At 33.5% G+C, this 14,777-nt stretch overlaps 2 protein-coding genes across 2 annotated transcripts; one reads left to right on the top strand and one right to left on the bottom strand.

The window, feature by feature from the left end:
- Window positions 1–1,878: 1,878 nt before the first annotated feature.
- LOC129753043 (uncharacterized) lies at window positions 1,879–2,904 on the bottom strand. Its single transcript, XM_055748837.1, has one exon. It carries the CDS (start codon window positions 2,902–2,904, stop codon window positions 1,879–1,881), a length of 1,026 nt encoding a protein of 341 aa, XP_055604812.1.
- A 173-nt stretch (window positions 2,905–3,077) lies between these two features.
- Window positions 3,078–4,709, top strand: LOC129753042 (uncharacterized). The gene has a single exon (XM_055748836.1). The coding sequence runs from the start codon at window positions 3,078–3,080 to the stop codon at window positions 4,707–4,709; it is 1,632 nt and encodes a 543-aa protein (XP_055604811.1).
- Window positions 4,710–14,777: the final 10,068 nt, after the last annotated feature.

Below are 14,777 nucleotides of genomic sequence, written 5' to 3'. Positions count from 1 at the left end.
CCTTTTTTTACATTATAAACAGAGATAGTATGAAAAAATAACAAATTTGCTATTTCACGGTAATAGAATTCAATCCATGAATTTAAAAAACACTTTGGAAATTGCTCTAGAGTCTGGAAGGTCATTTGATTTGAGCTTAGAATAAGTTTTATAAGGAACCAAGGCTATGATCATTTAAAATCCGGACAGTTACAAACGTATGTATTTCAAAAACTATTTATTTGATCGGAAAATTTTCTATGAAGGTAATAATGGTTTAAATATGATATTTAATATAAATACAGGGCCGTAGGTAGAACCGGCTCATGGGGGGGGTTTTGGTGACAAAATTGTTCCTATAACATTTTTGCTTGAACAATGCATACATAAGGAATAGTTTTATATAATTATATAATTATTTAGGTTTGAGTTTTTTACATTCGAAGTGAGGAATTTATTCTAATTTTCGAAAACAAGTTTTAAAAGTAGCCGATTTGCCAAGAAGTTTAAAAAAATAGGGATTTGAACATTCATTTAAAAAAAACTTTTTATATTTACTTAAATTAGAAAGTTTTAAGCTAACTCTTTTTAAGCATGACCATTTGAGGCATTGGTAAAAAATTAGTAAATATTTGAAATAAAAGTAAGAGATTAAGTTTGCGGTTCAAATTAGATTTATTTTCTTCTCGATTAAAATTAAAGATTTTAGTTTGAACCTTTTTTAAGAAGAATCTGCAATATAAATAATGTTAAATAAAAAACCTGTAAAATAAGTTTTCAGTTGAATTTTATCTTAAAAATAAAATACAAGTTCTTTGGCCTCATAAAATTACCATTGATATTGATAAATTGTATTTTAAATTTGTGATTTCTTCTTGTTTGTGTTTCAAATTTGACGCTAATTTAATATAAAAATTTTAATTTTAATCCAGAATCAAAATCTTGAAATTTCGATCGCCTGTAATTTGAATTCTTAATAAAATGCTTATATTAATATTTGAAATTTGATTTTAAAACTTAACTTCGAGTTGAATCTGAGTTTTTAATTTTGATTCCGAATCTGACGACAGCCATTTAAACGTGAGTTCGAAATCTAGAATCCGAATTTGAAAACGATTTTTGGAATTTAAGCTCTAGATAATAGTTCTTAATAACTGTGAGCCAAAAAGCGAAATTTTGATCAGAATTTTCAACCAGAAATCTCTTCTTTGAAATCTGAATGTTTGACTTTAAATGTGAATTCTTTCTCCAGTTATTTATTCGAAATTGAATCTGGATGAAAACTGCGAATGATGAAACTGTTTAAGATTTTTCAATTCTGGATCAACATTATGAAACTTTCTTTAGTTCCAATACTTCATAAGAAATAAAGTAAAAATTTCAAATCTCAAAAATGGTTTGTAATTTTAAATACTTTCTCTCAATATTCCGAAATCATGAGTTTCGAATATAGAAGTATGAAATCCAAAATCAAGATTCGAATCAGAATTTTTGCGCAATGATGATCCGTGCAAATCCGGGATATTTTTGCCAATATCAAAATTTTTAATCAAAAATTATGAAGAAAAACACTTAACTTTTGTTTATCAAAATACATCAGTCAATTTCAAATCACATATTGAGCTTTCAAAAAACGTTCATATAATTTTGTTGAACTCATTTTTAAATGATATGTGCTCACGTAAGAACTTTTACTAGACACAAAACACACGACGTATTACAGGACACGACACTTAACGTTCTTACTTAACGGAAAAAGGGTTTAAAATTACCTTTTTTGTCGACCGGTTTCGGGCTCGATGTTGCCCATCTACAGGACGATGTCCGACTGATTACTTGAAGACGATTAACGTAACCAATTTCCTACACTGCTGATGTATTCGTCGAAAGGGTGTCGCATCATGCGAACTTTTGGTTGATCAGGTTGAAAAGTGGAGATATAATCGGCGGGTCATCTTCGTTCATCAACGGTTTCTCGGCCGTGCTGATGAACATAGACTCCCAAGCGTTAAGGTGTCCAGGTTTGCGTACGCATTTTTTAAATTTGACCTTTTCCCAGTCAATGGAATGGTCAAATTCTGTTGTGTGGGCGGCCACGCTCGATTCATTGATCCTTTTGTTTTCAACGGCATTCTTATGTTCTTTGAGCCGCACTTTAAATTTACGGCGGGTTTGGCCGATGTAAATCGATGGACAACTCTTACACGGAATTTCGTAAATTCCAGATCTTTCCTCTTCTGGAATCCTATCTTTGAGTGAAACTAGCCGATCCTTCAAAGTATTCCCACTTTTGTACGCAGTTTTTAATCCGTGTTGTAGAAGAATCTTACTTATACCATTAGTTAGTTTCGGATGAAATGGTAGACTAACTCTGTAAGATTCTTCTTTTTCCGGTCTGAAGGTAGTTGTATCACTTCTATGCTTTTTTCGGGCGTGTTTGCGAAGGATTTTTCGAACAAAATCATAGTCATATCCGTTCACAATCCCGGCTTCGTATATTTTCTGCTTTTCCTCTTCAAACTCGGTCTTCTCCATCGGAATATGATACAACCGGTGTGCCATAGAGTGGAAGGCGGCTTGTTTTTGAGCCCCAAAATGATTCGAGTCGACCGTGATGTATCTATCAGTTGAGGTTGGTTTACGGTAAATTCCAAATTTCAAGGTATTATCCTCTTTTCTTTGAATCAGCAAATCTAGAAAAGGGAGTTTTCCCTCAACTTCTTTTTCAACCGTAAACTTGATCGAGCTGTGCTGATTATTGAGGAGCTCGAGTGTCTGTGGGAGATAGCGTTCTTTTACGGATGCAAAAATATCATCTACGTAGCGCCACCAAACACGGGGGAAGAGTTTTTCTTTTTTCTCCAGATCCGTTTCAAAATCTCCCATGAATACTTCGGCCAGAAGGGGGGAGAGTTTGCTACCCATACTGAGGCCAAAGGTCTGTTTATAAAACTTACCCCGAAACATGAAATAGTTTTGTTTCATGCAAACTTCAGCGACGGCAATGTATGCTTCGATCTGATTGGGGGGTACTCTTGAAATTGAAAAAACATGAAGTGGTGTACTCTCGAGCAGACAAGGGAAATGCAGTGGTTATCATGAATAAACAGGATTATGATACCAAAGTCCGTGACATGATAGCAACGGGCCCATACGAAGAATGCGCATTCAAGAACGGGAAACCAAAAGATCCTCTCAATATGCTGATCGAGGAAGCCAACATTGTCAGGCAAAGAGTTGCCAACCTTATTGGAGATTCAAAACTAGAAAGGAAGTTCCTCGTTCCGAACGCTAAGGTTGCATCTTTGTATTGTTTGCCAAAAATCCACAAAAATCCCATAGCCATGCGACCCATTTCCTCCAATATTTGTACACCCACGGAAAAAATGGCAGCTTGGTTGGTAGAGGAAATGAAGAAGTACCCGGTGAATCACGGAAAAAGTGTAAAAAACTCGATTGAGCTAGTGGAACACCTAAAAGGATTCAAAGTGCGTCGAGGCGAAATTCTGGTTTCATTTGACGTCTCCGCACTTTTCCCCAGCGTCCCCACTTCCGATGCTCTCGACAGCCTACGAAGACATTTAGAACGCCGCCGAGTACCCCCCAATCAGATCGAAGCATACATTGCCGTCGCTGAAGTTTGCATGAAACAAAACTATTTCATGTTTCGGGGTAAGTTTTATAAACAGACCTTTGGCCTCAGTATGGGTAGCAAACTCTCCCCCCTTCTGGCCGAAGTATTCATGGGAGATTTTGAAACGGATCTGGAGAAAAAAGAAAAACTCTTCCCCCGTGTTTGGTGGCGCTACGTAGATGATATTTTTGCATCCGTAAAAGAACGCTATCTCCCACAGACACTCGAGCTCCTCAATAATCAGCACAGCTCGATCAAGTTTACGGTTGAAAAAGAAGTTGAGGGAAAACTCCCTTTTCTAGATTTGCTGATTCAAAGAAAAGAGGATAATACCTTGAAATTTGGAATTTACCGTAAACCAACCTCAACTGATAGATACATCACGGTCGACTCGAATCATTTTGGGGCTCAAAAACAAGCCGCCTTCCACTCTATGGCACACCGGTTGTATCATATTCCGATGGAGAAGACCGAGTTTGAAGAGGAAAAGCAGAAAATATACGAAGCCGGGATTGTGAACGGATATGACTATGATTTTGTTCGAAAAATCCTTCGCAAACACGCCCGAAAAAAGCATAGAAGTGATACAACTACCTTCAGACCGGAAAAAGAAGAATCTTACAGAGTTAGTCTACCATTTCATCCGAAACTAACTAATGGTATAAGTAAGATTCTTCTACAACACGGATTAAAAACTGCGTACAAAAGTGGGAATACTTTGAAGGATCGGCTAGTTTCACTCAAAGATAGGATTCCAGAAGAGGAAAGATCTGGAATTTACGAAATTCCGTGTAAGAGTTGTCCATCGATTTACATCGGCCAAACCCGCCGTAAATTTAAAGTGCGGCTCAAAGAACATAAGAATGCCGTTGAAAACAAAAGGATCAATGAATCGAGCGTGGCCGCCCACACAACAGAATTTGACCATTCCATTGACTGGGAAAAGGTCAAATTTAAAAAATGCGTACGCAAACCTGGACACCTTAACGCTTGGGAGTCTATGTTCATCAGCACGGCCGAGAAACCGTTGATGAACGAAGATGACCCGCCGATTATATCTCCACTTTTCAACCTGATCAACCAAAAGTTCGCATGATGCGACACCCTTTCGACGAATACATCAGCAGTGTAGGAAATTGGTTACGTTAATCGTCTTCAAGTAATCAGTCGGACATCGTCCTGTAGATGGGCAACATCGAGCCCGAAACCGGTCGACAAAAAAGGTAATTTTAAACCCTTTTTCCGTTAAGTAAGAACGTTAAGTGTCGTGTCCTGTAATACGTCGTGTGTTTTGTGTCTAATTTTGTTGAAATTTACTCAAAAACTTAAGACGCAAAATACCTCAGTTTCGTAACTCAATTTAAATTTTTGTTTTGTTTTGCATATCAAGTGTAAAAATTCTGGCAAAATCTGAGTAAATTGGCGAGTTTGGTCTTATCCCATTTAAATAGGATATTCGGGATCAAATTTCTATCAACAAGTTAAATTTTTTTTTAACTTAAGTAGAATGATTGACCTGTGATAAGATTTTTAGGTTTTGTCTTTATTTCTGAAATGCTATTGTTACTCTTGAATAATTTTAATCGATCATCAAAATTTTAATGGGAATTCGTAATTTTGAGTATAGAGAAGAACATTTTGCTTGGCATTTTTGGACCCTCATGGAGGGGGTTTAACCCCCAAACCCCCCCCCCCCCCCCCCCCGTTCCTACGGCCATGTATAAATATATATATAAAATTTATAGTTGATTACCAAAAATACTCTTGCTTTATCATAAAATCTCTTTTTTATTATTGCACACTTTTTTCAGTCATGTATTCATCTATTACTTTTTCCACCAGAGTAGAACCTTTGCAAAATTATGATATTTTACACAATTTCACATGGAAGAACCAATTGGATTTTGGTTGGAAACTTTTCATGAGCAGGCATCTCGAAGAATTCAACATCTTAAATTCGGTTTTAACATAAATTTCTGTGTCTATGAGAACACATCTGAAAAATTGCGTAAATCCCGTTTGCACAGATTAAGATCCATGGAACTGCTCACTATTAATTCTTTGCTGGGTGTCTTCTAGTCAGAAAACACTTTTTGCCTTCCGCAGACAGATTTACTGCAAAGTTAGGGGTCTGCATTCAGTTATTTGAAATAACCATAGTCTTCGAGGGTCCCACTCCGATGCTTGGTTGAACCTTCGTGAGCATCCTAGAGTCGCTTTTTATACTTCTTAACAATTTGGGCCAAAAAAAAATTAGAAAAAATTTACAGTTTATGAGTTTTCAAGGTAACAATGAAAAATTTCCGAGGTGATTTAACCATGTCTGACCGACGTGAATACCTCAAAGACACGATAATTTAAAAATACCTGAAAATATAGGAGAAATAGTCCTATTTATAACCTAAACAACGATGCCTAACAATTTTGCAACGGAATCTAAATGATCATAGCCAGAATCCATCTATCTGCAATTTTTTTCACGTTGAACAGGTATGATCAGCAATGTTCAGAACGTGAAAATTTACAAATACACATTCATATTTTATGATAAAGTGTCACAAATAATAATAAAAAAAACAATCATATTTCGACAATTGTATAAGTACTTTTTTTATACTTCGATAACTTATCGAGAAAATAGAACCAAATGGAATCAAAGGCAAGGAAGAATTTCATATTTGAAAAAAGGCATAAGTAATAAACTTATCCAGGGTCCCGAATCGAAAAGGAATAAAACAATGATTTAAAATCAATTTTGATTGAGTTTTCAAAATAGAAAAAAAGAGGCTACTTTATGGATTGATTTTGGAATTGAATTTAAATTTTGTGCAAATAAAAGAAAAGTTAACTATTTCAAGTTTAATTTGTTTTTGGAAGGTGTAGCAAAGCACACTGGGTCAGCTCGCCGAACTATTAAAATTAAGTTTTTATTCATTCGTTTAAAACAAAATTGAGCTTGTTTTATAAAATATTATGAAAGGTTGAAAACCTAAGCCATAAATAAGAATAAAAATCTGCTCAATTCCAGCGTGACGTCACAATATTCGCAAAACATTTTATTGGTATACTGTATGTAAATTTAACTGTTCATAACGCACATTGAAAAAGTTAAAGAGGTTGTTTTAACACGACCGTGATCGTAGAATTACGATTGTATTGTGTAGTCATTTGAATCATTTTAGTTCCATACTGTCCGCCCCGGTATTTTTCTACCTGTAGAAATTTTAATTCTTAAATCCCAGGAGAAAAGAAGAAAAAGTTCTTTTCTGATCATTTACCTTTTTGTCATGTCAAGTTGTAATATTCAAGTTTGATCACTAATTTCAGTGTTTTGAACACCCTTATTTTCAACTTAACCCTTCGTTTCATAAAGTAACAAATTTGCAACAATTATTGTATGGAAAAATGGAAAAATCGTATTTTATTTTAATTTATTTTCTTGATGTACTCATCATTTCCAACTGTTTGAAACGATTTTTAAGGAAAAATAAAAAATCATGAAACGAAGGGTTAACACAGTAGAGAAGAAGAAATTGAAAGAAACGGAAAAACACTGCGAAAAACCAGAATAGCCATCGTGTTCGACAAGCTGGAAGCAGCGATAACAGCGCGCGAGCTTCATTCATTCGGTTGACGTCCTCCCGTGTGATCGCAGCAAGCGCCGATATCTCTTCGTGGAACTAATTTTTCACATCCAACATAAATAATGAGTAAGAGAACGAGAAAGAAAAGACCGTTCTTACCAGTTTTGGGCACACTTACACCGCGGGAAAATTGAAAATCCATAATTTAGTGAAACCAAAGCCTCCATCTTCCCTTTGAGAGTTCCTTCGACAATACCCCTCCGAGTTGGAGGCTCTGACTCAAAGCTTTCGGATGATGTTTTGCTGCTTGGTCGAACGTCAAAGACATCGTCACTTACTGTGACCACACGGGAGAATACCCAACAAACGAATGACGCTAGCGCGCAGCAGTCTCTGGCTTTTTAAAGCTTTCCAACTTGTGGAACACGATTTTTTTTTCGCGGGATTTATGTGGAACACGATGGGGGTTTTTGCTCGTTTTTAGGAATTTTGGGATGTCGCTGTCGCAAGGGATTTTTTGTTTCTACCATTTTCCCTTATCTTTCTATGTTAATTATAGACTACCGAAGGACTGCTGACTGAATCTGTTCAGTTTTTTTTAAATATTCTTTGAAATCATAAATATTTTTCTCACCTAAAGCCAAATCACAAGTTTCATGTAGAAAAAACAGTTACCAATTTTATTTAAATCTGGACTATTTGGAATCCGAATATTCAAATGTTGTTAGATTTGATTTAGAATAAGTTTTATAATAAGCACATGAAATATTTTTAAACAGGTTTGTTGGATTCAAGTTTTGAAACTCTTGTCGTGAATGCAATGTCCTGAGTCCTGAGAAAGACTCTTTTATTTTGGTTAGGAAAAGCAGCAGCTTTCTATGCTATTCCAGCTTCTTCGGGTGTCTTCTTTTGATCAGCGGTTACAAACTGGCTCGTGCCTCTTTGCACCTTTCATTTGGTTTGCTGAGAGACCTTGTCGAGGTTGGGAGTTTCGGTTGCTTCGCTTTCACCGGCGTCGGGTGGCTAAAGCAAAGAGAGTAACAACGACCGACATTAGCATTTAAAAATTTTAACACGACTGAAGCTTGGCTAGTGCTCGGCAGGCATATTTATAACTTTCGAAGCACAAATAAGTATTTGCGCTTTATTGGTATTGGTGTACCAACACATAGCCGACCCAAAATAATATACGGAAAAGATGTCTTTGAAAGAGGCGTTTTTCGTGACGCGAGATCCGCTCGCGAATTTCTGTTTGACCCCCTGCCGTAAGACGTAATTCTACGTCAAAAAATTATACCATTAAGTTTAGAATTTCAATCGCTGCAATTTGGATTGACCAGTAATTTTTTCAATGTATATTCATCAAAATATGAGTAAAATAAATCGTGACGTCACAACGCGCCACTTTTTCAGTTTTCTGATTTTTTTTAACAAAACCGTATTTTTCTGCTCTTCTATTCAATCAAATTTTAAGAAAATTTCATAAAATTATCAGTTCATTACACAAATCAGCCGACTTTTGAAAATCTTAAAGTTGCAAACTAAACATAATCCTAGACCTAGCACAAAGTCCAATACCAGAAATTTTGATTGCAAGGAACATGAAAAGCCAGTTTTGCACCAATTTCTTAAGCCTCTATCGCCAATTTGTTTTCATTAAAGTTATTCACGAAGCTTTGATTATGGCAAATAATTCATCTCTAGAGCTATGATAAAAAGACTTTTAGTTTCAAAAATAAGGTTCTGAAGGGCCAATTGCGAAAAATACTTAAATTATCGTTAATCGACGCTTATATACCCATTTTCGAAGCTTTCAAACTGGTCTATGATAATTTTAATCAAAATGTGTTCTTCGGATGAAATATTGTCATAATTATAGCTTTAAAACACTCAAATTAAAAGAAAAATCGATTGATAAGAGCAAAAGTTAACCCCCTCCTCCCCATGGAGATTTTTCCAAGAAAAATTTTCAGATAAAAAATATATTTACTATAGTATCCGGAATTTTTTTTTATTCCATAAGGTGTTCAAAAATAAGTTTAAACAACACATGACAGAAATTTAGCTCGTCTACGGCGGAGTTTTTTTCTAAATCACTCCAGGCCAAAGACATTTCATTTTACGTCATTCAGGTCATATAATTATGACCTTCTCGAATTGCAACTTTTTTTTTATTGTAAGAATAGAGTTGCGATTGAATAAACCGTTTGTATTGAAACTCAAATTTTGACACGCAAAACTTCTACCTTACGAATAGGTTTTTAAGGAGTGTAATGAAATAAGTTTAGAATTTGAAACAAACCATTTAAACTTCAAAACTCATACATCAAATAATAATTTTACACATCATCAAGTTATAAGCTATGTGACAGGTATTAAATACTCATAACTCTTTAATTTTCAAAAAACAACATTTATGGCATTACAAATTTTATGCTTAAGTGAAATATTAATCATAAAACAAATTTCAGACTTAATTGAATATTTTTTTCCTCTTCTTCTCAATGCTCAACTTAACAATCAAAAGAAATTTGATAAACTATACAAAGCCACTAAATTCACATTTTTCGAAGGTGCAAAGAATTTAAGAACTTACTATGATTAATTTGGCTGCCCTGAATTCAATTAGTTTTTTTTCAATCAGCTTTTATTATTGAATTAACTTTAGAAAAAAGGTTAACATCATTAAAGAAATTTCTGCATTTTCTGGAAAAACCTTAAACATTTTAAATTAAGGCTTGGAACTAATTGTCAGCTTTCTTCAATGCCGCAAGTATTTGAAACTTCTGCGAAAAATGTTACAGAGAATTTCTATTTGATTCCTTTACTCCATTTTGTTAAAAATGGGAGTTTTATCGATTTTTTGAAAAGTGTTTAACCAAATTGAAATTTGGATATCTTTTACAGCAAAGATCAAATCGCTTTGCAAGATTCAACAAATTTGTTGAATGCAATAACATCTTTTTACATAACTTTTTTCACAAATGTAGATAGTTTTCAAACATTTTTCAAACTATAGAATTAAAATTTCAAGGCTCTTTTTTCGTTATAATCATCAAAATATTATTCCCCAATTAAAAGAGTATAATTAACAAGTTCAGTAACAGTTTTTTTAAATCTATATATATAAAAATGAATGTTTGTCTGTCTGTCTGTTCCCTATAGACTCGGAAACTACTGAACCGATCATCGTCAAAATTGGCATCTGAGGGTTTTTGAGGCCGGGGGTGGTTTCTGTAATAGTCAAAACTCCATCCGACTTAAGGGAGGGGGGGCTTCCATACTAAATTTGTAATTTTTCGGAACAAATTAAAGTCATGACATCCATTTTCTCGAGATTTTTTTTTCCTTTGGGCGGTTTGTTTTTCGTCTCCAAGGTCGAGGCGTCGAGCCAACGTCGCAAAAGGATAGTAACCCAGGCATAGCATACTGATCGGTGAGAATATTTTGGCGCGTATTTCTCAACCAAGAATATTTTCAATGCAAGGGGTGGCGATATGAAGCCTTGATGTAATTTTTTTTCTACTTGATTCCTAGCTCATTTGTACAACACATGGTTATGAATGACGCCTAGATGAGACCCAGATTGACATTTTGTCGATCGAATAAAACATATATGTACCTACATTTTTTTTTGCCAAAATCTGAAATTGAACAGTCATGGCATCTATTTATAGAGATTTTCTTTTATCTGAGGGGTTTGTTTTTCGTCTCTATGGTCAAGCAAACGTCGTCGCAAGTGGATAGTAACTAAAGAATACTGTTCATTGATCGCTGGAAAAATTTAACAATCAGGCGCCTGTTTCTCAACCAAGTACCTATGTTTCTTATGCACGTGGGAGCGATATGAAACCTAGATGTGTTGCGGATTGGTATTTTATCAATCGAATCAAAACCAATTGAAAGCTTTGCAAAAATACTTCCATATTTAGTTCGTGTTAATGTAGGTAGCATTCGACTTTTCATTCAAGGAACATTAGAACATGTTCAAACGTTCAACTTTTTCTGTTAAAAAAAAATTAAAAATTATGTTTTCTTCTAGAAATTGTTACTTCGGCCCAAATACACAACTGAAACGAATTTAGAAATGAAACTGGAAGATTTTTATTTTTAAAAAAATCTGAAAAACCATCGTACTTTTTGATTACATACCAATTCAAGTACGTACTTAACATGAAAAGTGTTTTTGTGTTACATGGCTGCATAAAAGAGACTTTTGATCCGCTTCGTTTTTGAAAAGCGAGACTTTAGAACTGTAATTCAACTGGACGCAAATTTTTTATGGGAATTTTTAGGTATATCCTTAAAGTGTTAAAAACAATATTCCCTCCTGTCAACTTACACGGTGGGACAAGGGCAAACGTTGAACTTTTAAGAAATTCATCTTTAAAATGATTCAATATGTTGGAAAGACCAGAAGGGGTGTTCCGAATGTTGAAACTGAAGCGGATATTGAAAATTCTTAAATGTCTTTGTAAATAAAGGTCATTCCCTTTGAACGGCATTCGTTAAAAGTGGAGTTAAAACATAAATTTATACTGTAGGAATACTGCAGATATATCAGTGATACTTGATAGAACAAAAAAACAGGAATACGTGTTAAATCTATTTTAAAGCCATTACTCTGACGCATCTGTAAATAAATAAGCTTTGCATTGACACTTGCCCTAATATACGGGACAAATGTAAACTTAAAAGATTGTTTTTGCCAACATTTTTGAATATTTGACTTTCTGCATCTGATATTTTTTTTTAATATTTATATTTTTTGCCGTAGTAAATTTATTAAAAAAAGAAATTTGCACTGTATTTAATACATAACTTATTTAATATATTTTTCATTACCATGATAAGTGCTTTTTGGGAAAATTTCAAGCTATAATGTCTCATGTCCACGAGTTTGGAATATGGCGTAACATTTTTTTAACATAATTTTGGCGCAAAAAGGAAAGATATTCAAACTGCTTCGTAGGCGAGGATGGTGAAAAAAGCTGTTTGAAAATGGTTATTAAAAATCCTTTTCATTGTTTTTTCAAATTTCTTTAGCTTATTTTTTCAACTCAAAAAAAAATCCCATCTTAAGCTTATCAGGAACTGGAAGTGCTAATAATACAGACTATTAGGAATATACTCAAAAAACTGTCTCGATTGATCGATCGCTATTGATCGATTTAACAAATTCTCTCTTCATAAAGTACAATTTGCAACAAATTCCAATATGCGAATCTTTTCTTTCAATTAGTATTATGTAAATTTGCCTACCTTCTTCAAGCAGTGTGCGACAAAATTAGAAAAAGGTGGGAGAACTCCCATGTAAATTTAAGATAAAGAGCTTTTCAAAGAAGGGACCATATTTAAAAAGGTTTGTTTGGGTACATACATAGTACAAATTTCAGATCTTGAAAAACGAGTTTAGAGATCAAGTTTTAGTAAATAATATATACCATCTTTGAATTGCAATTCAGAACTGCAGCTGCAGCTCTCATTTCAAAGTTGTTGGTTCTGAAGTATGATGACGTTGATTTAAAAAAAAAAATGCTCTCTTAAATCTAAATTTGAATAAATTTTTACAAATTACATTTATTTTAGGAAGGTGTAGCAAAGCACATCGGGTCAGCTAGTTTCATATAAATTTGTTAGTTTACCAGTTACTAACCCTTCATTTTATGATTTTTTATTTTTCTTTAAAAATTCTTTTTTTACAGTTGGAAATTATAAGAACATCAAGAAAAAAAATTGAAATAAAATACATTAATTTTTGCAAATTTGTTACTTTATGAAACGAAGGATTAATGATTGATTTCACTCAATATTCAACCCAACTTTATTTTAACTCATACCATCAGAACAAGAGGTGAAAGACAAAGTCTGACAAAAGATTAGATTTAAGGACGCAAAAACTAACCAAATTGTTTAAGTCACAGGTGCCAAAATGCTGTTTTCTAGAGTAATTAATAAAATTCTTAAAATACGTGTTTAAGATGTCAAGATGTATTTATTGTAACATTTCTTTCTGAAATGTTTAGAAAAAAAACTAAGTTTTTTTTGCATCTTTTAAATTTTGTTCTAATTTACAAATAAACTTACCGAATTTCATAGGATCCTTTTTTTTTTAGTTTTACCGGATCTTTTATGTCAGACTTTTTAATTTTTTTGTAATACTTTTAATAAATTTGTCTTTTATTGAATCCTAAATTTTTGTCTTGAGAAAATAACCTTCTTGGAAACCTATAAATCCAAAATTTTCATAAGAAAAACATAATTTCTTTATTTTGTCCAAGGAGCCATTATTCTAATAGATGACGACAAAAAATTCAGAGCTTGAAATTAAAACTACAAAACTCGCGCTCAAAGATTAAAAATGTTCAACTGTTTTTTTATTATTTTAAATCATCTTTTTTTGAATCGATCATATTTTTTTAAATAATCTATCCATCTTTGAAAAATGATTCGGAATAGCAGCTGTAATACTAAGTTTCAATGTGCAATGTTAAGCAAATTAGTATATGTTTCGTGCATTCAATATTTATAACAAAACAGGACATTCACTATTTATAATTCTATCAGTTCCTAGTTGACCATTCAAGAAATCACCCATTATCCAACCTGTACTTTGTCAGTTCAAGATTTGATGAACTGAAGTCTGAAATTTATTTAACAATTGGGTTTGGATTTCATTTTAAATCTAGTGTTATACTTTATGTACTCTATTTCTGTGCACTGATCCTTTATATTTTATTCGAAATTTCAATTCGCACACTAATTCTGCTGTTTCTGAAATAATGATTTCAAATTTGTTAACTATATTATTTAAAGTTAAATTTCATGCTATTTCCTAGTTAAGACTAAGGATCATCATTTTGAATAATTTATCGGAAATCGCAATAATTTAGAACATTGATTATGATTGGTTTGGAATCCTATCAGTTAAAATTAATATTTTTTCTAGTATTTGTGATGGCCATACATGAGTAAAAAAATGGTTTTATTTATAAATGAGGCGACTGTTTAGGTTGTTTTTTTTTAAAGATTTTTATCGGCTATCATTCTCGGATTTTTTAAGTTAAAACGAATGTTTTTAACTTCAGGCTGAGACTTTAGTCGTTAGAAATCCTTGAAGAGAAAATGGTTTAAGAAATCAATTTGCTTATTTGTTACGCATTTTTGGTATTGGTATTTTTCCTAGCTGACTTTTAATTTCGAACAACACCAACACGACCCCTCCCCCAACCCCTTCCCCCCTCATGGACGGGTCGTTCGCACGGGCCTGATGTGTCAAATATTAAAAGATTCCTATTTTTCGTCTTCAAATTGTTTAAAAAAAGACACCGTGAGGGGTGAAAAGCTAGTTTTCACAGTCATTTTGCTTTATGCCATAAGATTTACGATACATTTTACTTAAATTCAATGTAGTGTTAAAAAAAACTTTTTTGCTTTAAAAACTAACATTATTGAGCTAATTTTAAAGCCAATGCTGCGATTTGTTTTGCCATAAAAAAAATTCTCCAAGCCCTTTGATTTCCCTTTAGCCCAAGGCGATAAGCTAAGTGTATTCAGGAAACCAGAGAAGAGGAAAAACG

Source organism: Uranotaenia lowii, chromosome 3 (assembly GCF_029784155.1).
Source record: "Uranotaenia lowii strain MFRU-FL chromosome 3, ASM2978415v1, whole genome shotgun sequence".
Taxonomy (NCBI): domain Eukaryota; kingdom Metazoa; phylum Arthropoda; class Insecta; order Diptera; family Culicidae; genus Uranotaenia; species Uranotaenia lowii.
This window is presented reverse-complemented; position numbering and strand designations above follow the sequence as displayed.

Coding starts and splice junctions, on each gene's coding strand:
- LOC129753043 (XM_055748837.1), bottom strand. CDS start 2,904: ATGGGTAGCAAACTCTCCCCCCTTCTGGCCGAAGTATTCATGGGAGAT.
- LOC129753042 (XM_055748836.1), top strand. CDS start 3,078: ATGAATAAACAGGATTATGATACCAAAGTCCGTGACATGATAGCAACG.